Here is a 19,758-nt window from a genome sequence, read left to right as displayed (position 1 = left end):
CTGAGGGTTCATTTTAAAAAGGCATTTCAGTATTTGCCAACTTGTTATTTCTTTGATCTCCCTTTGTGTATCTATGTACATGCATTTGTGTTTGAGTACAACTAGATATTGTGACCTGGATTTAGATAAAGGGGATTGAATGGATTTAAGAAGATATGGGTTTAGGGCTGGCCACAGTTGCTGCCTAATCTACAAATCTTTGGTTATTCCCTTGGATCATTCACAAATTATTTTGTGCATTTGAAAGGCAACTTTGAGCTTCATTTCCCCTGAATACCAGAGATGAAACATTTGTTATTCTTTACATCATCATGTAACAAAATATAAATATTTCACCTGAGATATCTAATTTCTAGATTTTTTTATTTCTAAGAGGGTCTAAATCAAGCATGTCAAACTCACGTCATCACAGCGGCATAACATGATGTATCAGGACATTTTCCACCTTTGCTAAACTGAGTATGGTATAGCCAAGCCCTGACGCCTCTGGCCCATGGCCCGGGCGTTTGACAGCTCTGGTCTAAATGAAGACCAAATCATTCAGGCCAAAAGTATCTAAAAAGGTTAAATCATGGTAACTGGAACAAAGTTTATTAAAACTAAGGCATTTCATTATTCATCCAAGTAATTTCTTCAGTCAAAATGAAAATTTGTGTAGGCAGAAGGTGAGAGTCATTGGAAAGAACAAATTCTTGATATGGAGACTGCAGGGGTTTCCCCCCTCCCCAAATGTAAACGTGGTAACTGAAGATTCAGTCATCCAAACCAAAAGTATCTAAAAAGATTAAATCATGGCAACTGGAAATGTCTCAGTTTTAATAAACTTTGATTAATCTTTTTGATACATGATTGTATCTTCATTTCCACGTTGCTTTTCATTTGGGGGAGAAACCCGCTGCAGTCTGTAGGGAGGAGTTGGTGTATTCCAACGCCTCTCTAACTCTGTCCTACACAAAATTTTCATTTTGACTGAAGAAGGGCTTTGGATAAGTAATGAAACATTTCAGTTTCAATAAACTTTGGTCTAGTTGCCATGATTTGACCTTTTTAGATAAACAGAGAGGAATCACCTCTGCTGTTCTGTTTTACCAATATAACATATTAATATAATACATAATATATAATGCATTAATGTTAATCAATTTTATTCAAGCCTGATTATTTTTCTGTGAGAACAGAAGTGGTTCCATGGTGTGGTGGAAAATCACATGCTCTCTCTGGATATTTGAGTTCCGTAACTTAGCAGTTCCAACCGGTTTGACCACAGGATACTCTTTGGCATGTTTCAACTGCACATCCTTGATTCCGGAAAATATACTTTCAATATGTGCTATGAAATTCCCTCTTTAGCTTACTGTAATATGGATTTATATGTGCTTTGCAGACTTCCAATCACCTTCATCTAATCATACCATAAAATAGGTGTGAGATTATAAATAAGAAGGTATACGGTGGCTCATTGTCCCTGATAGGACATTCATTTATTCACCAAGATCACCAAGTATATCATGAGTTTGATGGTTCAAACACAGATGAAGCACATCCCTCCTTTTATCTTAAAATCATGTCAATTAGGTAAAGAGGGAATGATTGACTCAAAGTTACCCCATGAATTCTCATGGAAGACCTGAACCTGGATCTTCCCAGATCTAGTTGACATCTTTACATATATTTACTATTTCCAATGTAGTACAATAAACAATTTGCAACCAGCATTTAAGCAACCACTGTGAACAGTTGGAGGTTTATTGTTACAATATGCATTACTATTATAAGAATGCAAATCCACTTCAGGCATATAATAAATACCTTTTGTTTCCTGCGTAGTCCTATCTGTGGGAGTTGTAGAAAGGTTTGACAAAAACAGAAATTGTATAATTATATGATTCAGAGACTTTGACAGAAGTTCTTTTCTAACATAGATTCATAGAGATAAAAATAATGATGGGGAAAAACAGCCATTTTTTTGGGGTTTCCACTTCCTTTCAATCTGTTTGCTCTTCCTACATATATTAGTTTTCTAATTCAATTCTTGTTCATTCTGTTTGACCAAACCACTTCAGGATACTTCTTTTCTACTAGTTAACCTAATTAATTTGAATTGCAATTATTCAACACACTAGCAGTAATGTTTAAACACAATTTTAAGTACTCCATAAGTACTTATTTATTTACTTACTTACATATTTATTATGCTATGCCGCAAAACATTTCATAATTCAATGCTTTCACGTTATTTAAATCAAACAACATATGATCATATTTTTTCTTACATTCACATATTTCTTAATGATTTGCTGAAAAGCAAAAGTCCAGTCTTCACACCACATACGTAGCATAAAGACTCATTTTATTTCACAAATTGTGCTTTCATTGAAATGAAAGAAAAGAAAGTCAGATGAATTTTATTTCTCTATATTTCAGGGAAAGACTTTAGTGGTTCTATTTCCCCTTAAATTATGGTGCAAAATTTGATTTCAAGTAATAATAGGAATTTAAGCAAATACCTACCAGGTGTTGGTGTGGTGACAGCAGGACCTGAAAATAGAAGAAATAACCTTTTTCTGAGTGAAGGTGATGAATTCCAATATTATTTTTATTATTTACTTTTTTACACTTCTTTAGTTTGATACAATAAAGTCAATTTAAAAAGGGCATAGCAAACCTGGCTGAAAGTATCAGAACTGATTGATGTCTGTTGCTTTTTAGTATTGAGACTCCAGCTAGTCTTCTTTTACTAATAACAACTGAGTTTGCCAACTCCATCATTAAGTGCTGTGGTTTTTTGTAAAGCACTTTTAATTAAATTTACTTAAAGATAACGTTATATTTTATTGAAACATGCATAACAAGAACCAATCCTTAAAGCCTGGTGTATTCAATAATAAATGGATTTTTTTCTACTGAGACACATTATCGTTGAAGATTCCCACACAACTTTACACATAATAGCAATTAGGATCCATTGTGATTCCGTTCAAGACCATCTAGTTAAATGATGACATACCGTACTTGCAGCCACATTACATTGGCACCTGATTGTTTAATTATTCTTTCTCTGTGTTTGTTTAATGTATTTATTTATTTATTTAGTGTATGATACAATTAGCCAGAGAGCACAATGTTAGTTATTAGTACATAGTACATAGAAGTTATTTGGCTGCTGAAGAGGGCAGGTGCATTTAGTTCACACTCACGCGCAATCCATGATACATCACAGGGGACAAACTAGGTTTGCATCAAGAAAGACAAGTGGCATCCTATGGCATTATCTGAGGTCTTCTCTCACACTAATGTTGCTTCGCAATTTGGCATTGCATCCAGACAGGTCCATCTCCAGCCCGGGTCCGACTGTCTACACAAAAAGCTGCCACATTTTGCACTGAAGTGGTACCTATTTATCTATTCACTTGCAGTACGTTTTTAAACTGTTAGGTAGGCAGAAGCTGTGACCAATGATGGGAGCTCACTCTGTCACATGGTGTAGGACTTGAACCATCGGAGCAGAGACCACCTTCAGTATTTTTAAGCCACTGTGCCTTACACTGTGCCTTACATTATTGGATAATGTAAACCACATAAAAACATAACGTAACTTGAAAATTGAGCTGTTCAGTTTACCTGAGCAAACCACCCCAGCATCTTCCTTGTGGCGACAGTCTCTGCTGTCCTGTTTTGCCATATAATACATTAATGTCAGTCTATCAGAATGGAAATGGTTCCATAGGTATGGTGTGAAATCATATGCTTTTTCTCTATAGTTCAGTTCTATCCTATGGCTATCTGAGCCTATGTGAAAGCAGCTTAATAATTCCGGTAGTTAAACACATGACTTTTGAATGTATGACTACCCATAAATACCTATTATTTCAGATGTGATGCAATAAAGGATCCATTTGGTAAGCATCATGTAAGCATGCCTTGGGATAAGCTAGTTTATTGTTACAATATTTATTTATGTATTCATTCATTCATTCATTCATTCATTCAGATGTGCCTTGGGAAAAGGAGCTGAACTAGCACAATAAGATGTCACTCAGCATCATCCCCCATAGCCACTCCAAAATGATACTATGGGTGATTATTTTGAAAGCCGTTGAGAGGTCAAGGAGAGTAAGGATGGATGCACTACCCCCATCTTGCTTTCACTAGAGATTTTCCACAAGCATAATCAATGTCATTTCTATCCCATAACCCAGTTGGTGACCTGACTGAAAGGGATCCAGATAATATGTTTTATCCAGGAGTCTCTGGAGCTGGAAGGCAGCTACTTATCCCATCACTTTCCCCAGAAAGGGGATGTGGGAAACTGGGTGAAAGATGTCCAGGGAACAAGGGTCCAATGAGGATTTCTTGAGGAGGGGGCACATCATGGCCTCCTTCAACAATGCCAGGAATACTCCCTCTTGCATCAACACATAAATCATCATTTAGATCCACCAGCAGATCACCATCCTAAAGACTTTCACCAACCAGGGCAGATGGGGATCTAATAAGCAGGTAGCTGCCTTAACAGCCCCAAGGATCCTCTCTACTTCCTCTGGTCCAACAGGGTCAAACCGTTCTCAGAAATCTAGCAAGTCTATTTATCAGGCATCCTGCTTCACACTTGGACTCAAATTGAGAATGAAACTGAGAAATTTTATCCATCAGGTGTTCAACAAATTCCTCTGCATGGCTGTGGAAATGATCATCTGAGCCCTCCTTCCCAAGAAGGGATTGGGTGACCTTGAATAGGGCCATTGGGCAACGGCTGATGCAATAAGACTAGAGAAATGGTGACATTTCACTGCTCTTACCACCAGAAGGTAAGTCTTAATTGTGGCTCTAACATGTGTATGGTGGACTTCGTTCTTAAGTTTTATTCCAGTGGTGCTCTAGCTGTCTGTTGGACCTTTTTGGTACCCTCATCTCCTCCATAAACCACAAGGAGTTTCAGGACCCATAGGCCACAAGTGGGGCACATGAATGTGATCCTATCCAGAGCCTTGGCTCCATGTTATGGCCAAGGCTTCCACAGGACTATGCAGCAGAACCCCCAAAATATCCTCCAGCTCCTTCTAAAACCTGAGTGGGACCATTAGTTGCCAAGGGCAAGTTGAATAGGTCCTGCCTCACTATGGACATGGCATTGGGAAATCTCACAGCCACCAGTGTGTGGTCTCACCATGTCATGGCAATAATGACAAATTCCCCACCATCATGTTGCAACTGCTCCAACAAGCAAATTATCTCCAGTGTGACTGCTACCCCAAGTTGGACCTTGGATGAACTAGGATAAGCCAAGGGCTGCCAAGGTGGCCATGAACTCCTGGGCTGCTTCTGAAGCCAAGCCTAGGGATGGCAGATTGAAGTCCTTCAGGACTATAAACCTGTGGAACTACCCCGCAAACAAGATGGCCTCCAGCAGTTCAGGCAGGAAGATTGCTGTGCACCAAAGAGGCTGGTACACCAGTAATACTCTCAACTGATCTCATAAGTCCAACTGCTATTATTGTTTTAAAAATACAAATCCATTTCAGCATAAAATAAATACCTCTTATTTTCTGTGTAGTCAAATCTGCAGAGGTTGGAGATAGCCCTGACAAAAAAGAAAAAAATTATAATTATTTACTTCAGAAACTTTGTCAGAACTTCTTTCTAACATAGCTATATAGCAGCTTTTTTGGCTCGCGTACCATAAGCGGGGAGGAGCTTAAACCAGCCCTATGAGCAAACCGGAAGTCTGTTCCCGAACTTCTGGTTTGCCCATAGGGCCATTTTTCTGCGCTCCGGAGGCTTTAGGGAAGGTCCTGAAGCCTCTAGAGGGCCTCTGGGGTGGGTGGGGGAGGCTGTTTTCATCCTCCCCAGGCTCCTATAAAGCCTCTGGAGCCTGGGAGAGCGAAAAATGGTCTCAAAAAAAGGCTAAAGTAAGCTGACCAGCGCGTGCATGCGCGCTGGCCAGCTGACAGGGCAACGCCTTGCGTGCCCTGACAAATGGCTCCACATGCCCCCTGTGGCACACGTGCCATAGGTTCGCCATCTGGGGTATATAGAGATAAAAATAATGCTGGAAAAAAACACCAATCCACTTCACAGCCAAATTAATTTGGCTCCTAGTCATTCAGGATACTATCACTACTGGTTAAGCACAAACAACTCCTTCCTTCCTTCCTGTTAGATATTCACTCTAACTACCATGGTTTCCACAAAGGTCTTCTATTCCGGCGGGAACAGAGGTTCAATCCTATTGGTTGAGAGGTCTGACAGCTCCCTATAATTAATTTGGCTCCTAGTCATTCAGGATCCTATCACTACTGGTTAAGCACAAACAACTCCTTCCTTCCTTCCTTCCCTCCCTCCCTCCCTCCCTCTGTCATCTCGCTATCTAGAGCAAAATATTCCACAATTCAATGCTTTCACTTTATTTTATATCTTATTTAAATCAAGCAACAAATGCTAGCCATTCTTTCCTAAATTCATACATTATGTAATGACATGCAGAAAAGCAAAAGTCCACTTTTAACAATACATGCCTAGCTTAAAGACTAATTTTATGTCATGAACTGTGCTTCCAGTGAAAAGAAAGATAAGAAAGTTAAATGAATCTTATTTCTTTGTGTGCTGGTAAAGACTTTACTCGCTCTATTTCTCCTTAAATTATGAGGCAAGATTTGGTTTTAAGTATACTGATGTTGATGACAGAAACCACTATAGGCTGTTCTTACTGGGCCACATAGAGTGGCTCTTTGAAATCTGGCCTGGACTAGGCAAAGCTGCATTTCGCCCTGCTTCTGCATAACCACTTTAACTCACCACAGCATAATGAGGCAAAGTTTTTCCTTTGCAATTCCAAATATTGCCTGGGTGAAAAAGCACATTTTAAACCGAAGCTGGAGAAACAGGACTCTGCTGTGATGGTGAACAGACAATGAAGGGTTAAGAGTTAAAGAGGCCATGCAAAGGGAGGGGGAAATGCTGCTTTGCTGAGTCTAGGTTTCAAACGGCTACTCCTTGTGGCCCCGTAAGAATGAATGGCCTGCAGTACTTCACATCCTGCAGTACTTCACATCCTGAATTCCGCAGATCTTCAGAAAGAAACAAGGGATTGTGAGCAGTGGTGGGTTCCTAACCGGTTTACTACTGGTTCGCTCATGCTCGTGTGCCTGCTCGCGCAATGCTTCTGCGCATGCATAGAAGCATCTGGGCGGTGGGCAGAGCCTCCTGCCACCGCCACTATTGGTTCAGCCAAACAGGACCCAACCGGGAGCAACCCATCTCTGATTATGAGGGATGAAGATGGCTTTGGGGAACAAAAGGGTCAGAAGCAGATCACGCAGGAATGTCAGGGGGTGGCGGAAGCCCAATGCATCCCTGAAGCACCTCATGCACACTTAGCGGCCCCTGCAAACAGCCCTGCACTTATCATTCTTTCATAAATTTATACATTTCTCAATGATCTGCTGAAAAATAGAACTCCATGCTTTACAGTACATGCCTAGCATGAAGACTAATTTTATTTCACAAACAGTGCTTTCAGTGAATAGAAAGAGAAGAAAAATGAATCTCATTTCTCTCTTTGCTGCTAAAGATTATACTGGCTTTATTTCCCCTGAAATTATGACACAAGATTTGGTTTTAAATAACAATAGAAATTTCAAAAAATACCTACCAGGTTGTGGTGTTGTGACAACAGGACCTGAAAATTGAAGAAATAACTTTGGTTTGGGTGAAGATGATAACATGGTGATGTTGATGAATTAGGCCTTTACATTATTATTATTATTATTATTATTATTATTATTATTATTATTATTATTATTATTATTATTATTATTATTATCATCATCATCATCATCATCATCATCATCATCATCATCATCATTTTTTCTTTCATATTTTTACCGTTCTTTAGTTTAATATAATAAAGAAAAATAATATAGGGTATTGCAAACCTGGCTTAAAGCATTGGAACTGATGCTTGTTGCCTTTTATTATTGAGATTACATGTAGTCCTCACTTAGTGACTGCAATTGAATCTCCGAACTATATCATTGTGCTATGCATGCTAAGCACCTTAAACAAATTTACTCAAACATACTCTAATAACTTACAGAAACCTGTATAACAAAACCCAATCCTTAAATCTTTGTATGTTCAATAATAAATGCAGTTTGTACTGAATAAAGGTTGTCTGAAAGTTTTACATGTAATAGAAAGTAAGAGCCTTTGAAATCCCATTTAGGACCACCTAGTTGAATGATGACATAGTTTGGCTTTCTAATATATCATTTTTCCTGGGAACAGTCACATAGCATTCACATCTAATTTTCCTATTATTCTTTTACTGTATTTGGATAAAATAAACCAAGCAAAACAATTGAAAATTGGGCAATTTAGGTTACTTGAACAAATGACAAAAGTTAGATGATGACATACATTGGCTTCCTGAGGATAATATTGTACCTGACAATAGTCATATTGCATTGACCCTTGAGTTATAAAATTATTTTTTTTACTGTGTTTGGATAATGTAAACCAAGTATAACCTCATTTGAAAGTTTAGCATTTTAGATTACCTGAGCAAACCACCCCAGCATCTTCCTTGTGGCGACAGTCATGAACGCTCCAAGGTTTATGGGAGCAGTCTTCAAGAGAGGATTCGTTCCCTTTGCACTCGACCCGATCCAGGAAGATGCTGCCAGTTCCTTCCCCAAATGCGGCATTAGATAGGGCTTCAAGGGCCTTTCCACAGGCAAGCTGCTTACACACAACTTGTGCGTCATTCATGTCCCAGCCATCATCACAAATTGTGCCCCAGCTTCCATTGTAAAAGACCTCAACGCGACCACGACATTTGTCTTTTCCATTCACCAGTCTCAGAGATTTTTCTTGAAATGAAAACAAATGCAGATTGGACTTTTGTCACAGATATCTAATTTCTAGAATTATTTATTACTAAATAGAGAGGAATCACTTCTGCTGTTCTCTTTTGCACCCCTCATGATCAGCTGGAAGTGTTGTAGGTTTATTGTTATAATAGTTATTACTGTTATAAGAATGAAAGTCCCACATATATTAAATACCTCTTATTCGCTGAGTGGTCAGCTTAGCAGAGGGTGTAGAAAGGACTGACAAAAACAAAAAAAATTATAGTTATACGACTCTGAAATTTTTACAGAAGTTCTTTTTTATCATGGATGTGTAGAGATAAAAAATAATGGTGAAAAAACAACAACTATACTCTTGGTTTTAAACCTCCTCTCAATCCATGTGCTCTTCCTACATATATTTGTTTACAAATTCAATCGCTGTTCATTCTCTTTGACCAAACCACGTTATAGCCTAATTAATTTGGCTTCCAATCATTCATAACAACAATCACTACTAGTTAGCCACACGCAATAGTCTTCAATTTAGTTATTTACTTATCATTTTCTCTTAAATTAGGATGCAAGCTTTGCTTTTAAATAACAATAGAAATTTAAGCAAATACCTACCAGGTGGTGATGTGGTGACAGCAGGACCTGAAAGTAGAAGAAATAATTTCAGTCTGGGTGAAGGAGACAGCATATGGATGTTGATGAATTAGGAGGTGATATTATATTTCCATTGTTATTTTCATTATTTCCTTTATATTTTTTTACTATTCAGTTTCACAATAAAATAAAATAAAATAAAAAAGGGTCTAGCAACCCTGATGAAGTATTGGTAGTGATGCCTATTGCCTTTTAATATTGAGACTAAGGTAGTCCACATCTAGTGACTGCAATTGAGTCTGTTACCTCCATTGTTAAGTCCTGTGGTTGTTAAATGTGTTAAGAACCTTAAACAAATTTACTTAAAGGTAATATAATAACTTATTGAAACCTGCATAGCAATACCCAGTCCTTAAATCTTGTATGTTCAATAATAAATGCATTTTTTGTACTGAATGAAGGTTGTCTGAAAGCTTTACACATAATAGCAATTAGGATCTTTTGCCATCCAATTCTAGAACACCTACAATAGCTGAATGAAGACAAACTTCAGTTTCTAATGATAATATTCTATCTGACAACAGTCACATTACATCAACTCCATGGCACAGGACCTAGCTACCTGCGGGATCGCATCCTCCCACACACATCCCTGCGGCCAATTCGCTCTCACAGGGAGGGGCTTCTCCTTGTGCCGTCCACTAGGCAATGCCAACGGGCGACACCAAGGAGTAGGGCCTTCTCTGTGATGGGCCCAACCCTCTGGAATGACCTCCCCCCCGACATTAGAACCACCACCAACTTCCGCTCCTTCCGACAGAAATTGAAGACACACCTGTTCCGACTGGCTGGCCTGGCATAATTATAACGTATACCTCCAGGCAAACATATTTCTTACTGGTTTTTTAGGGGGATTGTTCTTTTAAATTTAATTTTATAGGATATTTGTTGGGGTTTTAAATTTTTAAATTTTAAATTATTTACTTGGCAGTACAGTTCTGTATATCTTTTTATCCTCCTCTTATTTATTTATCTATTTACTTAATAATTTTAATTGTCTAAATTTTATAGTTATTCATGATGTATTTGTGATATGGACTGTACACCGCCCCGAGTCCCTTTCGGGAGAGGGGGCGGTCTATAAGGGCTAATAAATAAATAAATAAATAAATAAACTGAAGGAACACAAATGTAGATTCAACTTTCACTTCAGACATCTAATTTCTAGAATTCTTTATTACTAAATAGAGAGTAATTACCTCTGCTGTTCTCTTTTGCACCATTCATGATCAGCTGGAAGTGCTGTAGGTTTATTGTTATAATAGTTATTACTGTTATAAAAATAAAAGTCCCATATATAATAAATACCTCTTATTTTCTGAGTAGTCAGCTTAGCAGAGGATGTAGAAACGGCTGACAAAAAAATATATAGTTATATGACTCTGAAAGTTTTACAGAAGTTCTTTTTTATCATGTATGTGTAGAGATAAAAAATAATAGTGGGAAAAAAGAACCATTCTCCTAATTTTAAACTTCCTCTCAATCCATTTTCTTTTCCTACATATATTTGTTTACAATTTCATTCCTTGTTCATTCTCTTTAACCAAACCACTTTATAGCCTAATTAATTTGGCTTCCAATCATTCAGGAACAAATCTGTACTGGTTAATTACAAGCAATTTGTAAGTACCCAATTTAGTTATTTACTTATCATTTCCTCTTAACTTAAGATGCAAGATTTGTTTTTACATAATAATAGGAATTGAAGCAAATACCTACCAGGTTGTGATGTGGTGACAGCAGGATCTGAAAATAGAAGAAATAACTTCAGTCTGGGTGAAGAAGACAGCATATGGATGTTAATTAATTAGGAGGTTATATTGCTATTATTATTATTATCATTATTTCTTTTATACATTTTTATTATTCAGTTTGACACAATAAACTAAAATAAAATAAAGAAGGCAAACCTGACAAAGTATTAGTAGTGATGCCTATTGCCTTTTAATATTGAGACTAAGGTAGTCCTCATTTAGTGACTGCAATTGAGTCAGCTACCTCCATCTTTGTCCTGTGGTTGTTAAACATATTAAGAGCCTTAAACAAATTTACTGAAAGATAATATAACAACTTGTAGAAAGCTGCGTAACAAGGCCCAGTCCTTAAATCTTTTCATATTCCATAATAAATACATTTTTGAACTGAATGTTGTCTGAAAGCTTTACACATAATAGCGTTTAGGATCCTGTGCAATCCAATTCTAGATCCCCTACTGTAGCTGAATGAAGACAAACTTTGGATCCTAATGATAATATTTTACCTGGCAACAGTCACATTGCAATGACACCTGATTTTAAAATTATTGTTTATTGTATTTGGATAACGTAAACCAAGTAAAACATCACAAAACTTGATGCAGTTTAAAAGTACCTGAGCAAACCACCCCAGCATCTTCCTTGTGTCGACAGTCATGAACGCCCCAAGGTTTATGGGAGCAGTCTTCAAGAGAGGATTCGTTCCCTTTGCACTCGACCCGATCCAGGAAGATGCTGCCAGTTCCTTCCCCAAATGCGGCATTAGATAGGGCTTCAAGGGCCTTTCCACAGGCAAGCTGCTTACACACAACTTGTGCGTCATTCATGTCCCAGCCATCATCACAAATTGTGCCCCAGCTTCCATTGTAAAAGACCTCAACGCGACCACGGCATTTGTCTTCTCCATTCACCAGTCTCAGAGATTTTTCTTGAAATGAAAACAAATGCAGATTGGACTTTTGTCACAGATATCTAATTTCTAGAATTCTTTATTACTAAAGAGAGAGGAATCACCTCTGCTGTTCTGTTTTGCAACCCTCGTGATCAGCTGGAAGTGCTGTAGGTTTATTGTTACAATAGTTATTACTGTTATAAGAATGAAAGTCCCACATATATTAAATACCTCTTATTCGCTGAGTGGTCAGCTTAGCAGAGGGTGTAGAAAAGGCTGACAAAAACAAAAAAAATTATAGTTATACGACTCTGAAATTTTTACAGAAGTTCTTTTTTATCATGGATGTGTAGAGATAAAAAATAATGGTGAAAAAACAACAACTATACTCTTGGTTTTAAACCTCCTCTCAATCCATGTGGTCTTCCTACATATATTTGTTTACAAATTCAATCGTTCATTCTCTTTGACCAAACCACGTTATAGCTTAATTAATTTGGCTTCCAATCATTCAGAACCCAATCACTACTAGTTAGCCACACACAATAGTCACCAATTTAGCTATTTACTTATCATTTTCTCTTAAATTAGGATGCAAGATTTGCTTTTAAATAACAACAGAAATTTAAGCAAATACCTACCAGGTGGTGATGTGGTGACAGCAGGACCTGAAAGTAGAAGAAATAATTTCAGTCTGGGTGAAGGAGACAGCATATGGATGTTGATGAATTAGGAGGTGATATTATATTTCCATTGTTATTTTCATTATTTCCTTTATATTTTTTTACTATTCAGTTTCACAATAAAATAAAATAAAATAAAAAAGGGTCTAGCAAACCTGATGAAGTATTGGTAGTGATGCCTATTGCCTTTTAATATTGAGACTAAGGTAGTCCACATCTAGTGGCTGCAATTGAGTCTGTTACCTCCATTGTTAAGCCCTGTGGTTGTTAAATGTGTTAAGAACCTTAAACAAATTTACTAAAAGGTAATATAATAACTTATTGAAACCTGCATAGCAATACCCAGTCCTTAAATCTTGTATGTTCAATAATAAATGCATTTTTTGTACTGAATGAAGGTTGTCTGAAAGCTTTACACATAATAGCAATTAGGATCTTTTGCGATCCAATTCTAGAACACCTACAATAGCTGAATGAAGACAAACTTCCGTTTCTGATGATAATATTCCATCTGACAACAGTCACATTACATCAACTGAAGGAAAACAAATGTAGATTCAACTTTCACTTCAGACATCTAATTTCTAGAATTCTTTATTACTAAATAGAGAGGAATCACCTCTGCTGTTCTCTTTTGCACCATTCATGATCAGCTGGAAGTGCTGTAGGTTTATTGTTATAATAGTTATTACTGTTATAAGAATGAAAGTCCCACATATAATAAATACCTCTTATTCCCTGAGTGGTCAGCTTAGCAGAGGATGTAGAAATGGCTGACAAAAACAAAAAATAATTATAGTTATATGACTCTGAAAGTTTTACAGAAGTTCTTTTTTATCATGTATGTGTAGAGATAAAAAATAATAGTGGAAAAAAAGAACCATTCTCCTAATTTTAAACTTCCTCTCAATCCATTTTCTTTTCCTACATATATTTGTTTACAATTTCATTCCTTGTTCATTCTCTTTAACCAAACCACTTTATAGCCGAATTAATTTGGCTTCCAATCATTCAGGAACCAATCTCTACTGGTTAATTACAAGCAATTTGTAAGTACCCAATTTAGTTATTTACTTATCATTTCCACTTAATTTAAGATGCAAGAATTGTTTTTACATAACAATAGGAATTGAAGCAAATACCTACCAGGTGGTGATGTGGTGACAGCAGGACCTGAAAGTAGAAGAAATAACTTCACTCTGGGTGAAGAAGACAGCATATGGATGTTGATGAATTAGGAGGTGATATTATATTGCTATTGTTATTTTCATTATTTCCTTTATACATTTTTATTATTCAGTTTGACACAATAAACTAAAATAAAATAAAGAAGGCAAACCTGACAAAGTATTAGTAGTGATGTCTATTGCCTTTTAATATTGAGACTAAGGTAGTCCTCATTTAGTGACTGCAATTGAGTCAGCTACCTCCATCTTTGTCCTGTGGTTGTTAAACATATTAAGAGCCTTAAACAAATTTACTGAAAGATAATATAACAACTCATAGAAAGCTGCGTAACAAGGCCCAGTCCTTAAATCTTTTTATATTCCACAATAAATGCATTTTTGAACTGAATGTTCAAAAATTCCCTACTGTAGCTGAATGAAGACAAACTTTGGTTCCTAATGATAATATTTTACCTGGCAACAGTCACATTGCAATGACACCCGATTTTTAAATTATTGTTTATTGTATTTGGATAACGTAAACCAAGTAAAACATCACAAAACTTGATGCAGTTTAAAAGTACCTGAGCAAACCACCCCAGCATCTTCCTTGTGTCGACAGTCATGAACGCCCCAAGGTTTATGGGAGCAGTCTTCAAGAGAGGATTCGTTCCCTTTGCACTCGACCCGATCCAGGAAGATGCTGCCAGTTCCTTCCCCAAATGCGGCATTAGATAGGGCTTCAAGGGCCTTTCCACAGGCAAGCTGCTTACACACAACTTGTGCGTCATTTGTGTCCCAGCCATCATCACAAATTGTGCCCCAGCTGCCATTGTAAAAGACCTCAACGCGGCCACGACATTTGTCTTCTCCATTCACCAGTCTCAGAGATTTATCTTGAAATGAAAACAAATGCAGATTGGACTTTTGTCACAGATATCTAATTTCTAGAATTCTTTATTACTAAAGAGAGAGGAATCACCTCTGCTGTTCTGTTTTGCACCCCTTGTGATCAGCTGGAAGTGTTGTAGGTTTATTGTTATAATAGTTATTACTGTTATAAGAATGAAAGTCCTACATATAATAAATACCTCTTATTCCCTGAGTGGTCAGCTTAGCAGAGGGTGTAGAAAGGGCTGACAAAAACAAAAAAAATATAGTTATACAACTCTGAAACACCACATGGGTGGAAAGCAAACTTGTCATCAGCTGGAAGTGCTATAGGTTTATTGTTACAATATTTATTGCTATTATAAGAATGAAAGTCCCACATATAATAAATACCTCTTATTTCTTAAGTAGAACTTGTTTGCTATCGTAGATGTATAAAGATAAAAATAATGCTGTGAAAGAAACCCAACCATGCTCTTCCACTTCCTCTTCTTCTCAATGTATGTGCTCTTCCTACATAAACCTATTTGTTTTCCAATTCAAAGCTTGTTCATTTTCTTTGACCAAACCACTTTGTCATATTGCTTTTGGACTAATTTAGCTTAATTAATTTGTCTCCCAATCATTCAAGACACTATCACTATTTTACGCCATCCACAGTCAACAAATGTTTTCTTTGTTTATTTATCAAATTTATATACTATCTCACTATTTTGAGCAATACTTGGGTTACTAATGATAGTACCAATCACAGAAGTAGAAGCAGATGCTTTCGACTCTTCTACAGGTTTTTGAGAAGTGGCTGCCAAGCCTGGCGTTTCTTCCTTCTGGGTTATTGAATGGGTAGTCTTAGATGATGATGTAGTTCTATAGGACATTTCTACAGTTCTCATAGTAGGCGTTATTTCTTTCTCAGTTGCTGGGTGAGTGGTTTCAAAGGTTTTTTTAGTTGGGAAATATGTGGAATCTACCAAGAAATAGGAATCAAAATAATTTTGGGTTACATAATAAGCTTCAGAAGAATCAATTTCCGGACTATACCTATTTATGAGTGAGGTTTTTTTTATGCTCTACTGCCACAGCACTCTTATATGATGTAAGATCAAAAGCAGTGAGAACTTGAACAATTTGCTTATTTATTTATTCAGTTTATAGTGCCACCCATCTCACCTAAGTGACTCTGGAAGGTCTACAAAAATAAAAAATAGTAATTACCATAGAAATAAAAACAATATAAACGCCATTAGAACCATTTCTGAAATCCTGGAAAATAACGCAAGTTTAGCTTCACGGCACTGTTGAAAATGCAATATTATATTTAGATTGTGTGAGGCAATCTAAATATCCAAAAGAATACTACCATATATTTATGGTTCTTTTGTTTTATAAAAAACCAAACCAATGTTTATGCTGGGTGTCTTTTTTCAGAAACAAAAAATCCCATTCTTACACATCCACCTGTGATCTCAATAAGGATTTGTTTTATTTCAATAAATGAATTTCAGCTTGGGTAACCAACTTGCCATGTGTGCAATTTTAAGAATAGCAGGAAATCAAGCAAAAGGAAAAAAAGGGGGTCAGTGTAATCAGCCATTTTTAAAGATGATGCTTTTTGCAAGTGATAATAACAAGTTTAATAGAATTGTATCTGTTGACACATTCAGGTTTTTAACTGTGTTTTTTATTTTTTAAATCCTTTTAAAATACCTTCTTTAGATTCAAAGGCACTCGATTTAATGTAAAAACCACAACACTAATGCTATTCAGCAAATAGTTACATAAGAGGTTTTTTTAAACTCTTGTCTCTGGGTGCTTATGCAATGACATAACAGATCAGTTTTATTAAGCTACATTGAATACAGAAGATAGTTGAATTTTGCCCAACAGTCTGTGTATATTTTATTTAGATGCAATATTTTATCACACAGAACAATGTTGTCCACTTTAAAAAAAGTACACCCAAGTGTAGAAAACAGGCTTTACAAATGTCTCACCATTAATCATAATCATTTATTGAACAGAACGACACACACAAAAAGGTAAATCTATTTCAGCATATAAGAAATACCTCTTATTTCCTGTGTAGTCAGATCTACGGAGGTTGTAGAAAGGTCTGACAAAAACAATAAATTGTAGAGTTAACTTGTTAGGCAAACAGCTGGCACTAAAACATTCTGTGTACCTGCTTTGTTTGTTTGTATACTTATTTTGAGAATCTGTATTTCTGTATCTCCATCAGAGACAGAGTTCATGGATCTGTTCGTAGCTCCACTTCATTCATCCAGACAAAATGAGAACAAGTGAAATTGCACAGACCTTTTGTCAAATGTATATGGAGATTCTCAGTAATTTCACAATAGGTTCCAAAAGTGCTTTGTTTGCCCAAGAGGCAACTCCAGAAAGTCCAGTTGCCTCTTGGGGGGTGAGGGTGGGGAAGCAAGCCTCTTATGTCAAAGAACAAAGTGTCAGCTAACTGGATGTTTTTCATCTCCCACCTCTCCCTTTTGAAGATATAAAGCTATTGGGTGGAGCACTGAGTTTGCTTCTTAGCATTTCTGAAGTGGCAACACTAAAGATGAAGAGCAATTGTTCTCAGACTGATTCTGAGGATTGAGAAATATAAAAAAATCACGTGTGGAAGTACCCTGATACTGTATAATATGTTACACATAGTAGTGGGTTTCCATTTTTTAAAATACTGGTTTGTTTGTGCGATCATTTCTGCGCATGCGACAAGTGGGCAAGTGGGCGGATCCTCCCGATCCGGGAGCAACCTATCTCTAGTTACACAATCAAGGCAGTTCATTACACGAAATTGGAAATTACCTGCACAAAATTACACTTCAGTCTCCACCATAATCAGTTCTGTACATTCAAACCATTCTGGGCAATAACATTGGCCCCAGGCTGGTCTTTATGTTCAACATATTCAAGAAGGATTACAGGTAACCCACAACTTACAACAGTCCATTTAGTGACTGTTCAAAGTTGTAATGGCACTAAAAAAAGTGCCTTACAACCTTTTTTGACACTTATGACTGTTGCATCATCCGCATGATCATATGATCAAAATTCAGACACTTGACAACTGACTCTTATTTATGACAATTGCAGTGTCCCAGGTTCATGCGATCACCTTTTGCAACCTTCTGACAAGCAAGTCAATAGGGAAGCCAGATTCATTTAACAACCATGTTAACTATCTTAAGAACTGAAGTGATTCATTTAATTGTCAGGGTCAATTGTCAGTGGCAAGAAAGGTTGTAAAGTGGGGAAAACTCACTTAACAGATGTCTTGCTTAGTAACCGAAATGTTGGTCTCAATTGTGGTTGAAAGTTGAGGACTACCTCTATTTCTGAGGCATCACAAAAATAAACCTTTCTACGCACAAGCAAGGTAACATCACAATTAATCTTTTGGCACACTACACCTGCACCTATCTTTCACCAACAAATAAAAAACTTGTACCCCATTATAGCAAAGGTCAGCATCACTTCTGCAACTTTGTCCTCCATTTATCGGGTATTAATTAATAAATAGATATATTTAGAGCAGGGTACAACACCTCTTCCAGATCAAGAATTTTTGACTTTGGTGTTAGAGCTACAGTGCAAGAAATAAATTGGGATCCAGAAATGCCTCAGATGAAAGCTCAAGATGCAAAAAAAAAATGATTTCACATTATTTATTGATTTAAATTGAATTAATTTAAATTCAATTAACGCAAGAATTTTACAAATATTGAATAATGTTCTCCTTATGTCACATTATGAATGGCAGAGAGGCCCAAGCTCACGACCAAGTTTTGGGGGAACTGCATGTGACCCTGGAGCCAAGTATTGTTTTTCTCACCAAAAACCCACATTATAATCTGAAGGAACAGACTACCTCTGGCAAAATTGAAAGTTGGGTGCAGACGCCTCACACACTCATACTGTTTCCATATAGACTCACACTATCTTATTATATAGTACTGCTTCCTGAATAGCAGTTAACAAATTTAACAGTGGTATATTGGGAACAAAACTGTTATTCTTCCTAAAAGTTAAGAACAAACATTATTTATGCCAAAAGCACCCCTGATATCAATGGAGCAAACCCTTGGTAAAAGTTGCTGACAAACCTAACCCTTCCTCGCTTCATCTGCCCTCACCCATATTTTATATCTTTGTACTCCTTTTGCAGAGGTGGATAAGGTGCTGGCCTAGAAATCAGGAGACCGAGTTCTAGTCTCATTTTAGGCGTGAAAGCCGACTGGGTGACTTTGAGCCTCTCACCCTTTCTTAACTCAGCTCATGTCCCAGGTGGGTTTTTGTGGGAAAGATGGAAAGAGAAGAGTATTAGGCATATTTGCCACCATTTATTTGTAAAATAATAAATGGAAGATGAAATGGGATGAAAATATAATAAATGAATAATGTTTTAAGGTGCTTACCTTTAGATGTAGCATATGGAGTTGGGGTTGGTATTTTTGTACTGCCTGTCACCAGGAAAAGAAAAACATTTCAGAGAAACCACATTTCAATTTGTAAAGTATAGACTCAATGAACAAAATCATGACTATGATTCCCCAGAATGGTTATGGATTTAAGAAAAATCAACCCGCTCTCATTTTTAACCAAGTGTAAATAAAGAAACTTACCTGTTGGTAGTAATGCAGCATCTTTTAACAAAAAGGCAGAAAATGTTGATAATGTTATTTAATTTTATTACTGCATAAACTACAATATTATCATATATTATTTTTATGAAAATCTAGATATTTAGTTACAAGAAATCATTTGCATTTCCATCTCTCACTGATGCTTATGATGCTTATGATCGAATTAGATTAACAAAAACTGCAATTAGCT

General features: G+C 36.7%; 1 protein-coding gene across 1 annotated transcript in view; it reads right to left on the bottom strand.

Moving 5' to 3' along the window:
- LOC309392644 (scavenger receptor cysteine-rich domain-containing protein DMBT1-like) overlaps nucleotides 1–19,758 on the bottom strand; it is a 56,666-nt gene that overhangs the window by 34,643 nt on the left and 2,265 nt on the right. The window contains exons 3-16 of the mRNA XM_081954074.1: nucleotides 19,548–19,568; nucleotides 19,341–19,385; nucleotides 16,973–17,017; nucleotides 15,650–15,871; nucleotides 15,105–15,149; nucleotides 14,598–14,909; nucleotides 13,994–14,020; nucleotides 13,576–13,620; nucleotides 11,889–12,200; nucleotides 9,480–9,506; nucleotides 9,066–9,110; nucleotides 8,559–8,870; nucleotides 2,512–2,538; nucleotides 1,810–1,833 (exon numbers count right to left, since the gene is read on the bottom strand). Coding sequence (XP_081810200.1) covers nucleotides 1,810–1,833; nucleotides 2,512–2,538; nucleotides 8,559–8,870; nucleotides 9,066–9,110; nucleotides 9,480–9,506; nucleotides 11,889–12,200; nucleotides 13,576–13,620; nucleotides 13,994–14,020; nucleotides 14,598–14,909; nucleotides 15,105–15,149; nucleotides 15,650–15,871; nucleotides 16,973–17,017; nucleotides 19,341–19,385; nucleotides 19,548–19,568 — 1,509 coding nt within the window. The remainder of the gene's footprint in view (nucleotides 1–1,809; nucleotides 1,834–2,511; nucleotides 2,539–8,558; nucleotides 8,871–9,065; nucleotides 9,111–9,479; nucleotides 9,507–11,888; nucleotides 12,201–13,575; nucleotides 13,621–13,993; nucleotides 14,021–14,597; nucleotides 14,910–15,104; nucleotides 15,150–15,649; nucleotides 15,872–16,972; nucleotides 17,018–19,340; nucleotides 19,386–19,547; nucleotides 19,569–19,758) is intronic.

This window comes from Natrix helvetica (genome assembly GCF_964273705.1).
Source record: "Natrix helvetica genome assembly, chromosome: 5".
Lineage (NCBI taxonomy): Eukaryota > Metazoa > Chordata > Lepidosauria > Squamata > Natricidae > Natrix > Natrix helvetica.
The sequence above is the reverse complement of the archived record's forward strand: the minus strand, read 5'-3'. Positions and strand labels throughout refer to the sequence as shown.